Source organism: Pholis gunnellus (assembly GCF_910591455.1).
Source record: "Pholis gunnellus genome assembly, chromosome: 8".
In the NCBI taxonomy this organism is placed as follows: domain Eukaryota; kingdom Metazoa; phylum Chordata; class Actinopteri; order Perciformes; family Pholidae; genus Pholis; species Pholis gunnellus.
This window is the reverse complement of record NC_136534.1, coordinates 19878487-19898124: the sequence shown is the minus strand read 5'-3', so window position 1 is coordinate 19898124 and position 19638 is coordinate 19878487. Positions and strand designations below refer to the sequence as shown.

The following is a 19638-nucleotide window of genomic DNA, read 5'->3' as shown; positions in this document are numbered from 1 at the left end:
GTTTCACACGGGACACAATGCAATGATGAGAGAGAACGAAGGCATCGTGCCCTGTATACGAGAGTGTAGAGCTACTTGGCCTTACAACAGAACTGTTTCCTTGAGCCTCCTTGCCTTCACAGTCTCTGCTTCTGACCGACATGCCAACCCATCATCTCCATCGAGTCTCAGGCGATCACTTCCAGCAGCAGACCACAATAAGACGAAAAGCATCGAGACACAAAAGTTTACCGTTTTCCTAGAAACTGCATTTTTATTTTTATTTTTCAGCCGTCTGTTTGGAAAGTCGTGAATGGATATGCAGCGTAACGGTTACAAGTGATGCGATTCTACATTTTTAGATCCAGGTTGTAGGATCAAACCAAACCGACGTGTCACAGAACACACGTCTGGTTTCTTTTTGCCAAAATTTAGGAGTGAAGCATCCCCTTCAACTCACAGGTGCCAAGAAGGCCGTCAGATATGATGTGAAAGGCTCCAGTCACACATGTCGCGCTCTGAACCATTCCGTATATGCAGTATTAGTGTCTCCGCTCGGTTCCATTGGATCACAAAATGTAAATTTACTCAACAGTTCTTTGTAAAAGGCACTGAAATTGACTGCCGGGTGTCCAGTTCCTACCATCCAATATATATTCTCATACATGCATACAGTCAAAGAACACAACTATGCAATTTTACGTATGGCATTAGTAAGTTTAAATACTGACTCCATGACAAAACATTCATTCCTCCCTCCATGAAGTCATATTCTGCCACAACCTTGTATGCAGAAGTCGCCTTTCTAATGCGTATCATGTTAAAGATGCTTCTGGAACTCCAGTACATTTTATTTCACATTTTGGAGTGGTGTGTGAGAGTACTGTTCCCATGAATGTTGCAGCAGTGTGATTCTTTTTATATGCTGTTTGAAACCAACTGGATTTGTTTGGAGTATTTAGTGAATGATTCTGTTTTAAGAATTATTTTGGTCAAATGTATGCAGCTTTTTTTTTTTTCTCCTTTTTTTACACCGATACATTTTATGTGTAAACATGTTTCATTTGGGCTCACTCCATTTATGTAATCATCACTTTTCACTCATTTAAACATTTTGAATCAATAAGCAGATGAATAGGTGGACATGTGGCCCACGTTTGTCTTTCTGGGAGTTAACCTGAAATGCAAACATCAGAAGAAGAATTCCCTGATGGAGACATTTGTTTGGAAGCAGATTGTTTGATCACAATATGTTATAGCCAGAGTTCTTTCTGAAGGTGAGAGCAGAGTTTCTCCTATTGGGCAACATTTTAAGAGAAAAAGAACAATGTTTCCAAAGGAATGTCTTGAAACCCAAAGAGTGAGGAATAATTAAGGGTTTGTATTTTAAAAAACAAGAATGTACAATGTGAAAATGTTTGCTTATGCTTGTTTCGTACAAAAGTAATATGATAAATACATTTCTGAATTGAGAGCAATATAATACTAATAAAACCTTATCCGTGTCACTGAAATGATTGCTTCCTCTGCTTAATGAAGTGTTTCACAGCTAAGATTGATGGTTGATCTTAATTAGATTTATTTAGTCATACAATAGAAAGGAGGGGGGGGGGGGGGGGGGGGTGTTCCACTTCTGGTCACTTCTGTGTTGGTAAGGACACATCCTGGAGAGATTTTCTCTGTGGAAAATAAAGATTGCCTTTAAAAAAAAGAAAAAACTGGCATTAAGTCACAACCGTCCAAGGAGAGAAAAAGCGAGCTCACCACTAGTACACCCCTGAGATCCTTCAAGTCATTCAGGACTTGTTTGCACAGGTTTAAATTGTCGGACAGGGTCACTAGTCTGTCCTCCACGTCCTCCAGGTCCTGTCGAAGACAAAACATCCAGGTCATTTGCAAGTGTTGGGCAGACGGCAATCAAAAGTTCAAGCTTCAGAACGTGGCTGACCTGTTTGACTGGTGAAACGGCCTCTTCAGTTCGCAGGGTTAGGTCTGAACAACCTGGAACTGTTTTACAAACTACTTAGAGAAATATAAATAATGTAACTGGTAAAACCCCAAAGGTGCATTTGTTGTTACCTGTTTCCGAAGCCATGACCATAGATTTATTGTTTGTCCTGTTAATGCTGCATTTCCTTATTGTGTGTGCCTTCTGCGTATTTAAGTCAGTGCTCACAGGTGATTTAAATTTCCTTAATTAATGAGTAATGAGGGGGCATGCAGGTAATGTGGATTTGAGATCTGTTGGAGGGTTTGAAGAAGTGCCAGAAAATGCTTTTCCAGACATTTGCAAAATAACACCAGACTAAATTATTTTTATTTTGGATTTGCTAAATTATGTAAAATCAAACTTTAATAATAAAATATATTAAGGGTCCTGGGAATGAACATAAATAAAGAAAAATTAAAAGTAATTTAACACATTTTTCAGCGGTCCAGGCAATTATTTTGAACCCCACTTGATCGTTAAAACAACGTGCTGCTGGCCCTTTAAGTGAGCCGGCGTCATTATCTGGGGGCGTAACCCGGAAGAGTTCTGTCATATCAACATGCATGCTCCCACGGCTGTGAGGTGACCGCCGCTGCAGCTTCGATTGTATGAAGTCCGTTTGTAAAGTCGCTGTTGAATTCATCAGATCCAGAAGAGCTCACGGTTCAGCCTCAGCTCGTCCGCTCGGAGGAGACATGTGTAAAGAGCTCAAGACCAAAGTGCTGCGTCTGCTGCCGCCGACCCCCAATGGGCCATGTGTCCACCAGGAGAGCCGAACAGGTCAGCTCATGTTCACAGCAAACGTGCATCCCTGTAGACTACAGGTGCATGACTTTAATATATTTTAACTACAGTAATGTAAGATGATGTTTGTCAGTAAGTGACGCAAACATGGCAGCGTGTTGCATCAGATTCCTGTTTCTCCTGTCTGTCATGCGTGTGTACACACCTACACAGCTTACGTCGTTGTCCAATACAGTAACGTTGATATGCTTTATAATCAGACAGCTGCCTGCACACACTGCGCATCAAAGCTTTATTTATAATGTCATCATGTGACAGTCCATGACATCAGATGTTTAACAGCTATTAGAAGTGAAATTACTTGAACTATGGATCTGTAATAAATGTTTCTCGTTTAGTTGGGTAGTATAAACTAAAGATATGTATCATATTCATCGCTTCGTCTTATGTTTTCCATGCAGCCCTTTTTTTCCTGCAAAGTACCTTGTGATTAGATAAGTGCAGTTGAGGAGAAACCAGTTACCTCAGAAATGCAGTGGAGTGGATGTATGAAGTAACACAAGTGTTTAAGCACTGCTTTCATGTACCCTTTGTTAAAGCATGGTCGGTATACTGCACTTCCCATAATGCAAGTCAATAGTTATGTGAGACACTGTGCCCTGGAACTGTTATCACAGGCTGAGGAGTCCTCCACATAATGAGTACATAGACTTTCACATGTGAGTTCGGTGGATTGCCCTTTATGTGCAGCTCTAGAGCAACACCTGTCATTGGTTACCGTCTATTTCTGCAAGTTTTTCAGCCCTTCGCCACCATTGAATCAATCTCCAGCAGACATTACATATATATTGAAAATGACACACATACATATCTGTTTTGTCGTCATGTCTGTCCTTGCAATGGATGATGCCTCCCATTTACCCTCCATTGTTTGTTTTTTAACTGCAGATGATGCTGAAATCCTGAGTCATACGGTGAAGGCTCTGAAGGAGGGTCACGTGGTCGGCGTGCCCACAGACACCATCTACGGCCTGGCATGTCTGGCCCAGAACTCTGAAGCCGTCAGAAAAACCTACGACATCAAAGGCCGAAATGGACATAACCCGCTGGCCATCTGTGTAGGAGAAATCCAGGATATCTATAAGTAAGTTTATGTGCGGATGCTTGCTGTTTTACCTCCAGAATGAGAGGAAGACGTAGATCTGGCGCCCATCTTGAGTGCCCGTTGGTGTGAGTCCCTCCAGAAGTGTGATGGTTTTAATCATAGACCGACCATATATATTAGTCATCCGCAGATGAGTCAGACCTAGAAGAGGCAGAGATGCCGTCTCCACACCAACAAGACACACACTTCGAGTGACGATCACACCTGCTGTCACAGAAATACCCCAGGATTCATTCATTATGTACTCGGGAGGAATCTTTTTAAATTAAGGCATTCGTAAGCAAATCACAAAATAACACCGAGGAGATGAGGCAGACTACCAACTGACAACATCTTGGATGAAACAAAGAACATCACAGGCTTGCAATGTGGAACGGTGCAGTTGTCTGTAACTCTCATTACTAAATGTACCACTTGCTTTAAAAGCACTGCTCAACTTTAGAGTTGCTCCATACGGAATCCAGAAAATATCCGCGTCCACGCGGCTCTCAACATTGTGACAGCTGAGCCGGCGGCTCGCGGTTAACGGCGTTAAACTGGAGGTTTGCGACGCGCTTTGGGTCGGGAGCGGCGTTATCAGCGGGAAAACCACCGTATGAGAGCAGACTAGAGACACTTTTAAACATTGTGCTTGTTTCCATGGTCAGGTACTGTAAGGTGAAGGTGAAGGAAGAGCTGCTAGCCGACCTGCTGCCCGGTCCCGTCACTCTGGTGCTCGAAAGATCCGAAGTACTGAACAAGGATCTCAACCCTTTTACTTCGGTAAGTCCACTCCTTTTCAACTGGATGTGACTGAAAATAGAACCGCAAACAAATGGTTTCGCACTGAGTGTCGCTTTGCCGCTAACATGTCCGTGTGCCCCTCAGATTGTCGGTGTTCGTATCCCAGACCATGTCTTCATGAGACGCCTTTGCCAGATGTGTGCCGAACCACTCGCTCTTACCAGCGCCAACCTCAGCTCACACACCAGCCCCTTGGCTGCGCATGTAAGAGAATAATAATACAAGACAGGCTGAGATATGCTTTTATCAGTCGCCCATTCACTGTGTTTCATTCAGTATGTTTCCCAGCGTCTTAATCCAGGTTGGAAGGGTGTCTGTCTTTGTTTTGATCTCGTTGTCATTTAATATTTCTAAATTCTCCTTTTAATGTTGCCGTTTATCCTCTGAAGGAGTTTCAGGAGCTTTGGCCCAAACTCTCAGTGGTCGTGGATGGCGGACCAATAGGAGACCAGAGCCGCCTCGGATCAACAGTGGTCAACCTATCAGTTCACGGCAAATACAGCATCATCAGACCTGGCTGGTGAGTTCATGCGCTTTCTGTGACCCGGTTAGCTTTTTCTTTCTGCTGTTATATGTACCGTTTACATCTTCTAAATTGCACTTCATTTAACTTAACCATTTTTCCTATGATATATTTGTAGCCTTTTCACTATTTATCGCTGTATACGTGTACACTAAATAAATAAACGAGATACAGGTCACCATCACATTATACTTCGGTTCCAGAAAATATTCCAGACAAAGGATGTGATGTGATGGATCAGATTTCAGTGATAACTAGATATTGATCAGAGCGATCTGTAAATACTGTGTGAGACTGATGCCTGCAGCTCGTCTTCTGGCAGTATAATGATAATTTGCATTTCAAAACATATTTCCCAAATTATTCTCCATACTGGTTTTTAAGATGCAGGGTGTTCACAGTGGAAGTATACTCAAAGAAAATAAATACACTGAGTATGAAGGATGCTTACAGGTGATGACTATTAAAATAAATACTTGAGTAATCGGAGGTGTAATGCATTGATTAGCAGACTAAAACATGACTACGGCTGCAAAAAAAGCTTTATTGCATCGTGTCCTCCCACATTTACTCTGAAGGACACTCAGTACATTAAACAGGAAATGACTGTAATTCTGTTTTTAGTGCTCTTTCTTCTACGGTTGATGTGCTGGAGCACAAATATGGACTGTCGGAGGAGCCGTGGGAAGATGGACCGTTGAAATCTCCACACTCCGCGTCACACGCAGAGAAGCACACCAAGCGTTGACCGTTGGCTTCTTCAGAAAAGACAAACGCTTTTCATGTTCACAGGGAACAATGAGTTTTTCCCGAGAAGGACTAGAACTCGGGGAAGGACTCGACGGCTGACGTTGTTCTGGTGGCTGCTTTAAGGTCTGGAGTAACTCTTCTATCACGGGATTATGTGGGATCTTAAAGTGTCACAATTCTCTATTCCGTCTGTTTAGAAACAAGGTCAGATAGATTGGATTGAATTTTTTATTTTTTTGCATAAAATTAAAACTTTACATCTTTTTGTGTTGTCAAAACAACGTGGCTTAACAGAAAATACAATGGTGTGAGATTTATTTTAATATTTCTATCATGGTTAGAATTGTCATATGGTTAATTTCATGACCTAAATGTGAGGACATAAGGGATGGGAGGAGTTCTATGACTTGCATTGACGATACATCAAACCTGAGTCCAGAACTATATGTTATTATCTTATGAATCTCCTTTATTTTATTTTTTTTATCCGCATGTCATTTTAACGTGTGAGGCGACAAAAACTCTGTTTTGTGTTGGAGACTAACCTACATTCACAAGTTTGAAAATGCTTAATTTACAAGTGAAGAACTGCAGCATTTTTTTAAATTCTCATCGCCTGTATTGACTTGTTTTGATGGATTGCGCAACCTTTGCGCGATCACAATAAAAGTAGTTTTTTTTCAGTATCTGCGTGTTGTTATTATTGCATAAGAAAATGTTTGAGCCGTACCTGTCTTTATTTTTAGGTGTCTGGAAGTTAAGTGTCTGATTTTATTTATTTTATTTTTTTTAAAGCGCAGAAACCATTTTAAGCGCCCGTCTCAACCAAAGAGCATACTTTTATTCTCAAAAATGCCTGTTTGAAAGCACCTTTTTACTTTAATAGACAGCAGGATTTCATCAAATGAATCCATATAGCAGAGTGCTCCAGTAATTGGTGCATTTTTATTCATATAGCCTCTTCAAAACATTGAGCCTTAACACTTAACTGATTTATGTTTAGTTCTCACTTCAGTGACAGAAGGTGCCCACCATTAATATTTATGGACGTAACCAGAATGTTGCCAGGCAGCCAGCAGAGACTCTACAAAGTCACTGCAACCGGCCAAGAAATTGCAAAAACCCTAACATGTAGCTTTTACACAAATGAGGTATAATGTGTTAATAAATTAGCTTTAGAGCTGCTGGTAGATTCATTTTGATACCGTCAGACAGACCCAGGCTCGCTGTTTCCAGACTGTATTTTTTTTTATTTAACAGGCAAATATGAGAGTGGCGTCAATCTTCTCGTCCAGCTGCCTGACAGAACGTGAGCTGAAAGTATTTTCCAAAATGCTAAATGGTTCTCTTCACTTACTTAACCGCTACTTACTGCTTTTTGAAACACCATGGCTGGATTCGAACTTGCATACGAACATACAGTTCATACTAAGTACGACGTAATATTTAGTTTGTAGTGCGCTTCAACTGCGTGTTATGTGGATTTTGTGCACACGAGAAATGCCTGTAACATATCAAGAATTTCTGAGTATGAGACATGAGCTTACTGGACATAGGCTACTCATCCTCCCCGAAATACATTGCTGCCTTTCAGACTGTCCATTGGCTGACCGTGAGGTTTGAATATTTCAAATCATTAGGAATGATGGCGACAATGAGGAACAATTGAAAAGAAAAGGTGCCGGAGCCCACTTTTTTAAAAATGTACTGTAGAACACAAAAATATTTATTAATTTTAATTTGCCTTAAAATAATACAAGAACATATTAAATTGAGTGGTAGAGGTAATGCTGATTTAAAATATGTGATAAACAATTTGCATTCAATGGTAACGCGGACCATTAACGTCATCGAGACAGTCGTGTGATGCAGAGGAGACGTATTGCTTGGCTATACTTCAGTGTGCTGGTAATGGCTAAATGGTTAATTTAATAGGCAGTATGCAGTACATACAGATGTAGTATGCAGTACGGCATGCGTTTTCAAACACACAGGGGAGGTCACCGCTAGTGTATGAAAGTGAAACCATAGAAGTGTCTGGCTATTGTCATCAATTCTATTATTTAACTGCAGAGAGGGAAGGAGGCCCTTAAATGGAGACAGTCTTCTTAGTGTGTTTGAGACCGTACATGAAGTTGCATTAAGTGAACAAAGACCAAGAAGACGGCCTGCAGAACATTTTCGGACTCTGGGCTGTCAATGGAACAAATTCCCCCAGAATAACCCTTTTTTTTTTAATGCTGCTTTACTCAGAAACTCAAACGAGACAAGTCACACCGACGACACAGTGTCCTGTTCTTGCAGATCGGCATGTGTGCACAAAAATACGCACACACACATACTTTCAGAAACTCTCCCATTCGGCTCGTCTTTATGCGCTCACATGTATACTGATCAGTCTCTACATTCACTCCCCCTCTCCCCCCCTTTGTTCTCTCTCGCCTTCATGTGTACACACACTTCCACTCGTGCATGCTGTTTCAAGTCAGTTTGATGAAAGCTCACATGAGCCACTGCTCCTTCTCTTTGTTGAACTGCTCCGCCCAGCGGCGGGTCAGCTCCAAGTAGTGATCGGGTCCGTGTGGCTGATAGTCCAAGTACACACGGGTCACTGTTTTTTTGGGCGTTGCCCTCTCTATCTGCGTTCCCTCGTGCCATTCATTAAAAGATGTGATGGCGACGACGTCCGGCCTCGCATTCAGCGCCGCCTGCAGGGCCGTCTCATAGTAACGACCGTTCACCCTGTTGCGCGTGTTGTGGTTGTTCCACGGCCGGATGCTGGTGTCGATATAACCAGGTCCAACGCTTGGGATGAAGAGCATGTTGTTGCTGTCACAAAAGGCTTTGATGCCCCTCCAGTTCTGGTGAGAGGAGCCGAAGGAGAAACCGTTGGAGGCAAAATAAGTGTACATGCCATCAAAGCCTCCTGCGAGGATGTCGTGCTTGTGGCGCTCCTCCACGATCAGTGCAATGAAGATGGCGTCGTAGGCTGAGCCACGCACGCTGTGGGTGCCGGTGGGAGTCAAGAATTCAGACCAGGACTCTGGAGGAGTCAGGTAGGAGTCGTAGATGTAAAATAGAGGAAGGCTCTTCCCTGTGCTGGAAGTGAACTTGTAGAAGGCTCCATGGTCACCATACCTTTTTTTTTTAAAGACACAGTAAAATAACATAGTAAGTTAGTGCTGAAATAGTTGGTTGATGAAGTGAAACGGCTGCTATGTTCTTTACTTATCATTTTTGCAAGGCTTGACAGCTAATTAATGGGGCTAGAAATAACTTTCTCGTGAGTCTGGTGGTCGAGAAAAGAACACACGGGTCTTTAAAGTCGATTCAAAAGGGTTTATCTTCTCAGCATTAATATTATTTAGTGTCAGTGTAATCTGCATGTTCAAATTGACTGTGGGACATGAGGAAAACACAAGAGGAAAGCTCAGGTTAAAAATGGAAAGGATTCATCTTCCGGGGAGCCTGAATCTGCTTACTAGGCTTCTTGACAATCTTCTTGTTTTTTGGATCGCAAAGGAGTCGATCGCGACCAAAACCAGAGCTAAAAGAAAGAATATTGGACCATTGTGTGGCCAGAAACACAACTCTAAAGGAATAAAAAGTTGCTCTGTAACTGTAAATAAGCAACTTTTTCCATTTCTTGCTAAAATCTTTTGGGGTATTTCATTTTTGTAACTAATGTTCTTTTAACCGTGCATGAATATCCTAATGGTCGAGTCAGTGACGGAGAGGTACAGCCTACCTGTCAATAATATACTTGATGTTGTCATGCACACTCTGGTCGTTTCGTCCTCTGTATGGTTGGATGTGAAATGCAACCTAAGGAAACAGGCAGAAACACACACGCTTTGTTAGTTTCCATTGATCTTATATCTGCTAAAAAGGTACCACTCACAGATAACCGGAGCAACTATTGACTTAAAATCAACATGTAGTTTCTGAGGGGAGACTTCTCATCAGGGATTGACAATGGAGACAATATGAGATCCCATGACAATATGTGTTTTTAATTGAAGTTTGTTACAAATAACATGCATATTATATGATAGTCAAAGGCTGTTAAATCTGATCAGACTGCTGATTCCTCCTCCTCAAAAAAACCATTTTGACCTTCTGTGGCCCTAAGCAAAGCATGACATCAGGCGTCTGGTTTCTCCTCCCTAGTATGTTACAGTTGACTGTACTTATTTACATATTTCCTCACAAGCTATGAATAAATAAATGTGTATAACGCTAGCTGTGGCCACCAGTACATCATAAAACAGTTACCCATTCAGGCATGTTTTCCCTATTTTCATTTTCATGACAAAGTATGTCACACGTTCGATGTTTTCACCCTAAGTGCGGCCCCTCTGGAGACGTTTGTAATGCTCACTTAGTGGCTCAGTTAGAAACGTGTATTTGCAATTGATGAACAACAGCAGCAGAGAAACAAGGGACCTGAAGTGACACGTGCAAAAAATGTGCTTAAGTTGAATATTTTAAGGAATGGCCAGAGAATTCAGAGACTTTGAATAATGTATGATCAAAGTGAAACACGTTTCTTCTCGAGCAGTGGACACCCAAGGGGGGGGGCGATGTGAATAAAAAGGCCTTTTTAAGATGCTGGAGGCCAACGGCTACTAAATAGATGGAGGATGTCATCAAGTGAGCTACATCGCCTATGTTGTATGTGTCCTCTCTTGTCCCGGATAAAAACCCTAATGAAAGTCTGCGTATAGACCAGAAAGACAAAGACTGATCGGACCAGTTTCATTTTATTATCTGATGGTTACGCTGGAAGAAAAGGTGAAGTGATCACCAGAGTTATTACAAATCATCCTGAGACGGACATGAATGTCTGTTGCAAATTTCATTGTAATCTATATAATAGTTGCAGAGGCAATTCACTTAAAACCACAAATGTCTGTTGGAGGCACTATATTGAAAGTCAGTGGATCAACAAAGTCATTAAGCACCCATAGAATGGATTGTCTCTGCAAAGTGTCAAAGCGATCGTATGTTTACTATAGGGAGTGTTTGGTGTTTGTCTGTGGAAAAGAGGACTGTTGGCTGCACTGACTGCGTCACTGTGACATTGAGCATAAGTGTACTAATGGATTAAAGTGATGCTAGAGCCGAGCAAAATGTTTTAAACTGCGAGTGTCTATAGATAAGCTGTCACCTGGAGGCAGGAATAAAAGAACCACTTGTGCCACTAATGGAGATGCTAAGTGATTTTATGTGCTGCAAAAACGTACATTTTAATGGTGTAAGATGCAGTTGCTGGCAAAATATCAATTTGAAGAAAAATAGAGGACGGAAGATCCTGACCTTCTGATGAAACGATAGCCTGGAAGCAATGTTTGTTACGCCGTAACTCTCTGGACTTCTTGTAAAGTAACAGCTCAATAATGTGAGATCAAATGTGAACGTATTCAGAAAAGCTATGAGGTATTGGCAGATATGAAGCCATATAGTTATCATCCACAGAGGGGGAAAAGCTGTTCTGGTCTCCTGTTCACTGCAGCAGAACGCAGGCCACTAGAAAGCTCATTTTCCAAACACATTGGCCCATTGCTCTGTGGTAATTCCGAAGTAAATGAGACAGAGTCTTCGCGTTTTAATACCTCATAAACATTGACAGCATGGGCCGGGATCAACCCCGTGATTCATGCTGAGCAGAGTGCAATTTAGTGCCATGTCAGGCAGAAAGCACTAAAGGAGGGATACGAGCCGACGCAAAGATAAGGGTCCAGGCCCTTATAACAATTTGATCATTTTTAACAAAGCGGAGCACATTTCTTCATGAGAGAGTGTCAGTTTTGCTCTGTGGACAAAGCCAGTTGCAGGGAGTCACGTAGCTACTGCTGGGATCTGCAAAGTGTGGCTGATGCCATCATGGGGCACCCAGTGGCGTTATGGCCCCGTGTGCACGCAGCTACATGGCCTATTTATTGGATAGAACTTGTACAGCCCCTCAGGGTGCAGATTGTTCAGAGCGGCAAACTGAGTCATGGGACCCATGATGCACATTTTCCCCTCTGCTCCTTCCCTCCTGCACCCAGCTTCCAATCAACCCCACCCCCCACCCTTTCCCCACCAAACCGCCCCCGCCCTCCCCTGAGCAGGAGGACTGTTTCAACTCCTCTGCAAGCTGAGGTCGAGCAGCAGCTCTGCTGTGGAGGCTCCATGTGATCTGCTCTCCAACTCTGCTGTACAAAACTCAGGCTACACAAGCTGTGTGTGTGGGTGCTGCTGAAATACTGTTCAACTTATATAATAAAAAAAGGTACATTGCTTTCCTGTGTAGCATTACCCAAAAGAGGAGCCAGTGTTCTTTTTAGCTGTGTGATGTGGGATTGCCAGAAAGAAGGAAGTTGGAATTGTTTTTTTGTTGAGATAGATCTGCTCCAGTTTCCATATTTTAGAAAATAGTAATTACAGGTACATTAAGACAGGCAGTAGGAGAAACATAATGTGGCTATTGAAGCATAGTAGAAACACGAAATACAAGTATGAACCTGAAAGTGAGCTTAATATGTCCCCTTTGAAGTATTTTAACGACTAATCTTGAACATAACGTTGTCAAATCAGACTCGGTTGGCAAATGATGGTGATTATCCTCTTAAGTTATTATTTTTGCCTCCTCTTGACAAGAGTGCAAGTTAAGGAGATGTTGGTGAAGGGCAACAGTCCTCTACAACTCGAAACTCCTTTTTCAGGAAGAAATGACCAAACATTCTCTGGTTCCAGTTTCTAATAAGTCAAAATGTTCTTTGTCATATATACCAGTAAATTTTATATATTTGGCATTTGAAATATTGTTTGAATAAAACCATTGTGATACATCCACTTCAAATGAAATGTTTAGGAAGTTACATTTTGCAGCCTTGGTTTGTATTGTGCTCTCAATCCGATATTGCATGGTGCCGAATACATTTAGAATCTCGGAAAGGTCAATGCCAGATTCATGCCTCAGTGAGCCATATAAAACCACTGTACGGACACATTCACATGCTGTCTTTAGATTGCTCTGTGAAGCAGTTAAAAGTCTGCCACGCTCACTGTAATCCTTGTCTTCAGTTCACAGGAGTGCTGCTGTGACAAACGAGACAAGACAGCGCAGGGCAAGGACGCACAAAGATATGAGATGGAAAACAAAGTGAATACCCGATCCCACTTTCGCAGAAAGTGGATTACATTCTTTCTAGTGTTTTCTGTCTTTTTCCTATCTCTTTATCGTTTGCTCATCTTTTTACAGCAATATAACGTGATTATTAAATGAACGTTATTAGTTTTGTGTAATTATATCGACTCTCCGAGGGCCTGACGTTTCAAAACAACACTGCTCGTGCATTCTTAGAAGCATTTCTCAGATTGGCCGCGATCCACTTTGCTACTAAAAGCAGATTGTTTCCTGTGTTTCCTGAATCCTGATCTGATAATTTTTTTGGCTGTTGCCACTGCTCCATGTGGGACCATCAGTCTTCCTTTGGGCTTTCCTCCCTCCTTTTTTTAGCCTGCCTTTCAGTTGAAAAGAGCAAAGAAATAATTTAAGGTTGTTGCTTTAGAAAAATTAGCATTTGAGTCCCAAACCATCGGAGCCAAAGTTCTTTACCGTGTCAGCATTTTGCTGAAAATTATGCAAGAGGAAACACTCCAGAGAGAAATGTCCCTGTGTGCGGAGGGAGTGGGAGGGGTTTATCAAAAACAAGGAGAACTGGAAGAGCATGCTTGGAAAATGCTGCACTCCCCATGCTGATGTATACAGAGAGAAAATATGCTCTCGTATAACAGCTCTGCTGACTGATTGTGATCTTCTCAGGGCTTTCATAAGACAACACTTCTGAAATTGTCGAAGGCATAGCACACACACACTTCCTTCACACTTTTATGAAAATGTTGTGCTTGCTCGGTCGCTCATGATAATACAGCATGGCATTGAATTCAATATATTAGCTTCTCTCCTGACAGCGTTGTGTGTAAAACCTCATCAGCTCAGCGTTGCATGTCTAATCCAGGCGTTCTTGTCTGGCCCTCGCAGTGATACGTTATTGCTTTGCCTGCAGCCAAACGGCAGACTAAACAAATGTGATATCAGATCTGACAGATTGGCCTGACAAACTGTCTCTCATCAGAGTTGTTTGTACGCAGGATGAGGCCAATATGTGTCACATCGCTGCTGGAAAATAAATTGTCTTTATCTTCCCATCAGGATACAAACACTTGCATCATAATGAATTGTGTTATAATGATCCTTCCGATGACTTTGCTTTGTAATTAACCTTGGTGATAACTTTAGCAAGTTGTCAATACAAGTAGTAGTGGTGGTGTTGTATGATCTCGCAATTGCAGGACAGATGTTCTTCTTTAACTTAATTGAGAGTCTGCTAAAATTCTGACAATTTCTGAACTGGGACTCGAAAACAAACAGAAAATCTCAATACTATGGCCGCTATTTAGCCATTTATTTCCTATAAACATCATTAGGGCTGTAGGTAACTTACTGATTTTCTTCTGCCAAAAAATTGTTACAGCTCTCAAAATCATAGTAATTTAAACAAACCCTGACAGCAATGTTGATGCTTTTATCTGGATGGCTTGGCTGATTTGTCTTTACTTAAACATTTAGTGTGGTGTGCATATGCTGTATGTGCATTATTAATGGCACCTGCCTTAACATAGGAAAACTCTTAGCTTGTCTCTCTTATATGTCATTTCAAATTCATACAGAAAGCTTCTGAGTAGCTTTTAATATGCACATGAACACATGAAGTATTTCGTCTTCAACTCTCATTTAAGAGAAAGTCTGACAAAAGGAAAAACCTCAAACCCCAACCTTCGTCTCTTTCTTTATCTGGAGAGATTCTGACAAGAATTGTATCGCATTACGAGCACGCTTTCCCTGTAAAAGTTTAATAAGCCTTCGATACAGCGACAGGAGGCAGAGAGACCGACATGGTGGGCAGTTATTTCCTTCAATGTGCCATTTTCCAACCTAATTGGCAAATCGGTCATGTGGCTTTGCTACCCCCCCCACCTCTCCACCCTGCTGATATGCTCGCCCCCACTGAACAACTCATCCAGCAGCAGCTATTTGACCTGTTTCTTTTTGCTCTAACGCTGGAGAGGAAATGCCATTGCAGCTGCAAACATCCAGAATCAAATCCGTGAGTAGCACAGACAGCTTCATGGGCGGCAGCAGAACAAGTTCAAAAGCTGTTAACCTTCCTCTCCTGTGACAAAAACAAACTGTTGTTTCCGTGTATAACTCCCCGCAGCACAATAGCTCCTTCGGGATTACTGTCCTGAGCAGTGTTAAGCTCTCTACTTACCTTTTGTGAAGCAGCTTTAATCCTTTTCTAGCTCCTGTCTCACTGTGCTCTAAGTGAGATGAAAGTGTGGTGAGATAATGTACAGAGATATTTACACATCGAACATTATGCCTCAATACTACCATACAGCACATTGTCTCTGTTAGTCGTAGCCTCACTAAGGTTTAGTTCGTAGTGTTTGTAATTCAGTGGGTCCTGTTCAAGCTGGCTTACTGTATTTAATGGAGCGCCTCAAGGTTCTGTTCTTGACCTCCTTTCTTTTTTCTTTACGTAAATCATTTTGGTGTTTCTGCCCGTGGAACTAACACTCATTTCTATGCAGATGATATGGTGTATATGGTGTTCTTCTCTACCAGATACATTTCATAAACACACTCTACCTTTAGTATTTTTGCAGTCTTAGCTCACTCAACTCAAACTAGTCCTGAACTCGTAAGAACTCGGGGAAGACAATATAAAAATGTAAAGGTATTTGGTTTAATGTTTATCTTCCTTCCAACCAAGCAACCACAGACTGAAGTTAGGTTTGCATATTAGACACAAGTCCTGTTTGTCCTCTGTATGCTTTCATTTATAAAGCTGTAAATTACATTCATATCCCTGGCAGTGTAATTCACAGTGTTTATCTTGCAATCATTATATTAAAAAAAAAAGCTACTACAAGAAGCTGTCAGGCCCCGCTGGAGTCTGAGCTGAAGGACTTTCTGGTGAACCTGAATGATTTCATCTGATTTCATGCGGAATCCGACCAGCTGGCACCGATGACTAGCATTAATTAAGAATAACTAGATAGAAATAGCCAATCTTCTCGCTGATGGTCTTGTTTACTTATGTAGGTCATATAGTTTAGTAATGAATTGAGAGTTTTATAAGCAGTTTAACGTTCCTCACAGTAACTTTAAATAAATACAAATAGAACAAAAATAAAAGTTGTATATACCCCCTACAAAGCCCATACCAGCATTATTGGTGTAAAACTGTTTCATCAACAGCTGCTGATTTAGAATTAACTAAGTTTCCTGCGACAACTTGCAGTTTGCGTAAAAATGGAGCTGATAATGGATTTGGTCCATTGCTCTTTTTTCCGCCTTGGACTCTTTACCCACTTTGTTTCAGGTCACACACACACACACACATGCCTTTTACCTTGAGGTTGTGTCTATATGCAGCATCCAGCACAGCTGGTACCAAATCCTCAGCGGGTTCCCCGTTGTCGTCAGCCAAGCCGGGGGGATACCAGGACAGGACCAGAACCCCTGGAGACACACGTAAACTCATGAGTCTGATCATCCATCCTGGACCAAAGACACTGGTTAATACCTCAGAGAGCATCTACTGCAGAGAACGTACTGTATGCCCAAAATGCATATGAACCTCTAAAAAAATGATGTTCATGCATTGTCGAAATGATGTATGGATTGTAAGAAATGCTGACAGTCCTGTGGTGGAAATAGGAGCTGAATAAAACTTTTGCTTTCAATAATCTACAGTGAGGTTTTTTCATGCAGCCCTTCACACAGTTTTACAGACCCATTTGAGACCGTTGAATGAAGTCAGCTGTGCATTTATTGAACACACTGTGAATGTTCTGCCCCGGTAATCCATTAGGATAATTACCGTATTTTATAGGACCAGACAGAAGCTGGTAAGGTCTGTGGTAGGATACTGTATGCATGGTTGGATTATGAGACAATGAGTCATTGAGCACAGATATTTAAAAGCCCACCCCACCCCACCTAAATAGGAGCAAGACACCAACAACGCGTCACTTTGGGGTTGTTTAGCGTCTCTTTGTGGTCGTTTCGCAACTCTTTGTGGCCATTTTGTAACTCTTTGTGGTCAATTTGCATTTCTGGTCGTTAAGCGTCTCTTTGTGGTCGTTTCGCGTCTCTCTGTGGTCATTTGTGTTGTGTGTTGCTCAAACGCTGTCGGTGCATTTTATCATGGAACCTGCTATGACATGTCCATAAGAAATGTTGACCTTGGGGCCCCTGCGGGCCTGTCGTCTGTAGGCCTGTTCAGTATTCCATCCGTGGCTGTGAAGTGTGTGAGTTGATTCTTTTTTATCTAAATGCCTACCTGCCCATCATCCATATCCTGCACCCGATTGAGGAATATGCAGATGTTTATTATGTCTCGTTTTAGGGGCAATCTCGCCGCGCAGCTTTAGTGTGTGACAGCTTATTGCAGTTGAGAAATGCTTCCTCATGCTCTGATTCTGGCTGAGAAATAGCTTCATATCAGCCACAACGGTGCCTGGCACCCGAGAGGATCTGGCACATGGGATATGCACTAAGAGCTAATTCATTAAATAAACGTCCACTTGCTGTGGATCTATGGGGACTATTAGATTACAATGGCCAACTACGTCAGTGTGTATTAAGAATGAGGCAGCTGCTATTCATTTTATTTATGAGTCTCTGTGAAGTGGTGGGGAATCAGTCATCAAGCCAAATGGAACTATTTACAGTTTGGCTGGCTGTGGTGCCTAATTAAATTGATTATTTTTTTACAAAGCATTGTGAGCCAGCACTCCCATGATCCATCTGTCTTTGTGGTGAGGTTTCAAACGGATGGTTGGCGTGCCGATCATTCCGCATGGTGTACAATAACCTACTGAGCCGTGGGACAGAAACATCCGGGCCTATCATGTGTAGGCTACTGACGTCTGGACACACCAGGCTGTTACTCGATACCAGGCTATACAGGACTGTGCTGTCTTTTAGGGAAGCCATACAGGTTTTTGAAAAGAATTACAACATACATATCAATATTTCAAGAGAAGCCCAAGAAAACCTCTGATCCGACCCTGGGTGATAATTTAATACCGTTCATCTCTGCTTTTATGCAAGTCTTGTAACTAGAGTACACACTTAATTAACCTTGCCATGGTTTTTATTAAATCTATTCGTATTTCTTTCTGATAAAAAGCATAGAAGTAAAACGGTTCATTGCATTCAACATCACGACTAATTTAAATGTGATTTCTTTCCGCCCATATGAATATTGTAACTTATAAACGCTTTACTATCCTGATATTGATTTCAACCATTATCCATCACTGAGGGGCATGCTGTGATGAAAAACACACTAAACTGTAATCACACTCTAAATTTCTTTCATCAATTTTGAAGTTGTGACAGTCAGGAAGGTGTTCTAGTCATAATGTAGCCCTAATAAGTTGATCTCTTGATTACCGGAGCTTTTAAAGTCATTAAGTTTCTCTCTGTGCTGCAGAAGAAAGCGCAGCAGTAGATATTTAGGGGCTTTGAGCTGGGCGTGTGGGGAGCTGTCCAGTGGATGTGTGGTGCTGAATTTGTTTTGTGCCTCTCCAGCAGCTTTATAGAGGCCAGAATATTCTGTGCTGCATCTGAGTGCCAAAACAAATTGCAACAATGAACTATTTTCCTTACTAATTCTTCCCAAGAAATCTACGCAGTCCGTCTCATCTCTGAACCGTACCTGCTGCAGATGCTCCTATCTGCTCCATGTGGGACTCCAACACGTCCGGGTCCCTCGAGCTGTACGGATTAAGTTCGGGGTAGAAACTGGAGCCGATGTCCTCAGCCGGCATGTGTCTTCCTCTCGGGTAGCTGGACGCGATTTTGGGGTCCCAGTGTGGAACCAGGATATGGTCCCAATGAATGTACTTGCCGTCCATGTCTGGGTTGCCGTACCAGGTGTAGTAGAATATATGAACATCATAAAAGATGGTCCCCTCTGGGCCAGAGTTGGACAAAACTGCTTTAGTGTCGCTGCCAGCCGGACGGTCTTGACCCGGGGAACCGGTGGCGTCACGGGACACCGAGCGCCGGTCCATCTTCGCCGCGATCATCGGCAGCAGCTCCAAGCCCGGAGCCAGATCCGAGAAGCCGTCACTGGGCTTCAGGGTCCTCAGTCCCATCATGGTCCCAAAGACGAACAGCGTAAAGAGAAACAGAGCTATGCACGCTTTCCTGCGTAGTCGTGCCATGTTTTGGGCTGCAGTGACCGGATCAGGAGTGCCAAAAAAAACCGAGAGTTCACCTCACGACCTACGAACTACTCTTCAAAGTGTCCTGCGGGGCAACTGCAAATGGCATATTCTTCTGAATTCATAGCTTTAAAAAAAGTAGCTACATGATTGCAGTACAGACGCAGCAGACTACTTGACGCAGTTGGCTGTTTTAACTTTTTTTTTTCATTCTGCTGAGCTGCGTAGCTGCTTAAGTGTAGCCTGTGATGGAAACTCGCCTCCGTAAGCGCTCCTTCTGCTCCGTGCAACGGGAAGGAACCGAGTCCGTTAACGTGCTCTCCCTTCGGCTGTAACAGGGCGGATGTTCGCGATGCTATTCCCATCAAGACCCTTCACTCACTGATCTGCAAACTGTTATTCTCTGAG

General features: G+C 42.3%; 2 protein-coding genes across 3 annotated transcripts; one reads left to right on the top strand and one right to left on the bottom strand.

Moving 5' to 3' along the window:
• Nucleotides 1-2530: 2530 nt before the first annotated feature.
• Nucleotides 2531-6620, top strand: yrdc (yrdC N(6)-threonylcarbamoyltransferase domain containing). Its single transcript, XM_079165222.1, has 6 exons — nucleotides 2531-2749; nucleotides 3662-3857; nucleotides 4526-4640; nucleotides 4746-4865; nucleotides 5051-5181; nucleotides 5809-6620. Exons 1-6 carry the CDS (start codon nucleotides 2578-2580, stop codon nucleotides 5930-5932), a joined length of 858 nt encoding a protein of 285 aa, XP_079021348.1. The 5' UTR covers nucleotides 2531-2577; the 3' UTR covers nucleotides 5933-6620.
• Nucleotides 6621-8435: 1815 nt separating this feature from the next.
• LOC306700195 (glycoprotein endo-alpha-1,2-mannosidase-like protein) lies at nucleotides 8436-19230 on the bottom strand (the record flags this gene model as incomplete). Of its 2 annotated transcripts, none has more annotated exons than XM_079165136.1 (4): nucleotides 8436-9072; nucleotides 9683-9759; nucleotides 16389-16513; nucleotides 18720-19230. In XM_079165136.1, the coding sequence occupies 4 exons, from the start codon at nucleotides 19228-19230 to the stop codon at nucleotides 8436-8438; spliced, it is 1350 nt and encodes a 449-aa protein (XP_079021262.1). The 2 variants fall into 2 exon arrangements, with proteins under 2 accessions (XP_079021262.1, XP_079021263.1); XM_079165137.1 differs by having other exon boundaries at nucleotides 16404-16513.
• Between the last annotated feature and the right edge of the window lie 408 nt (nucleotides 19231-19638).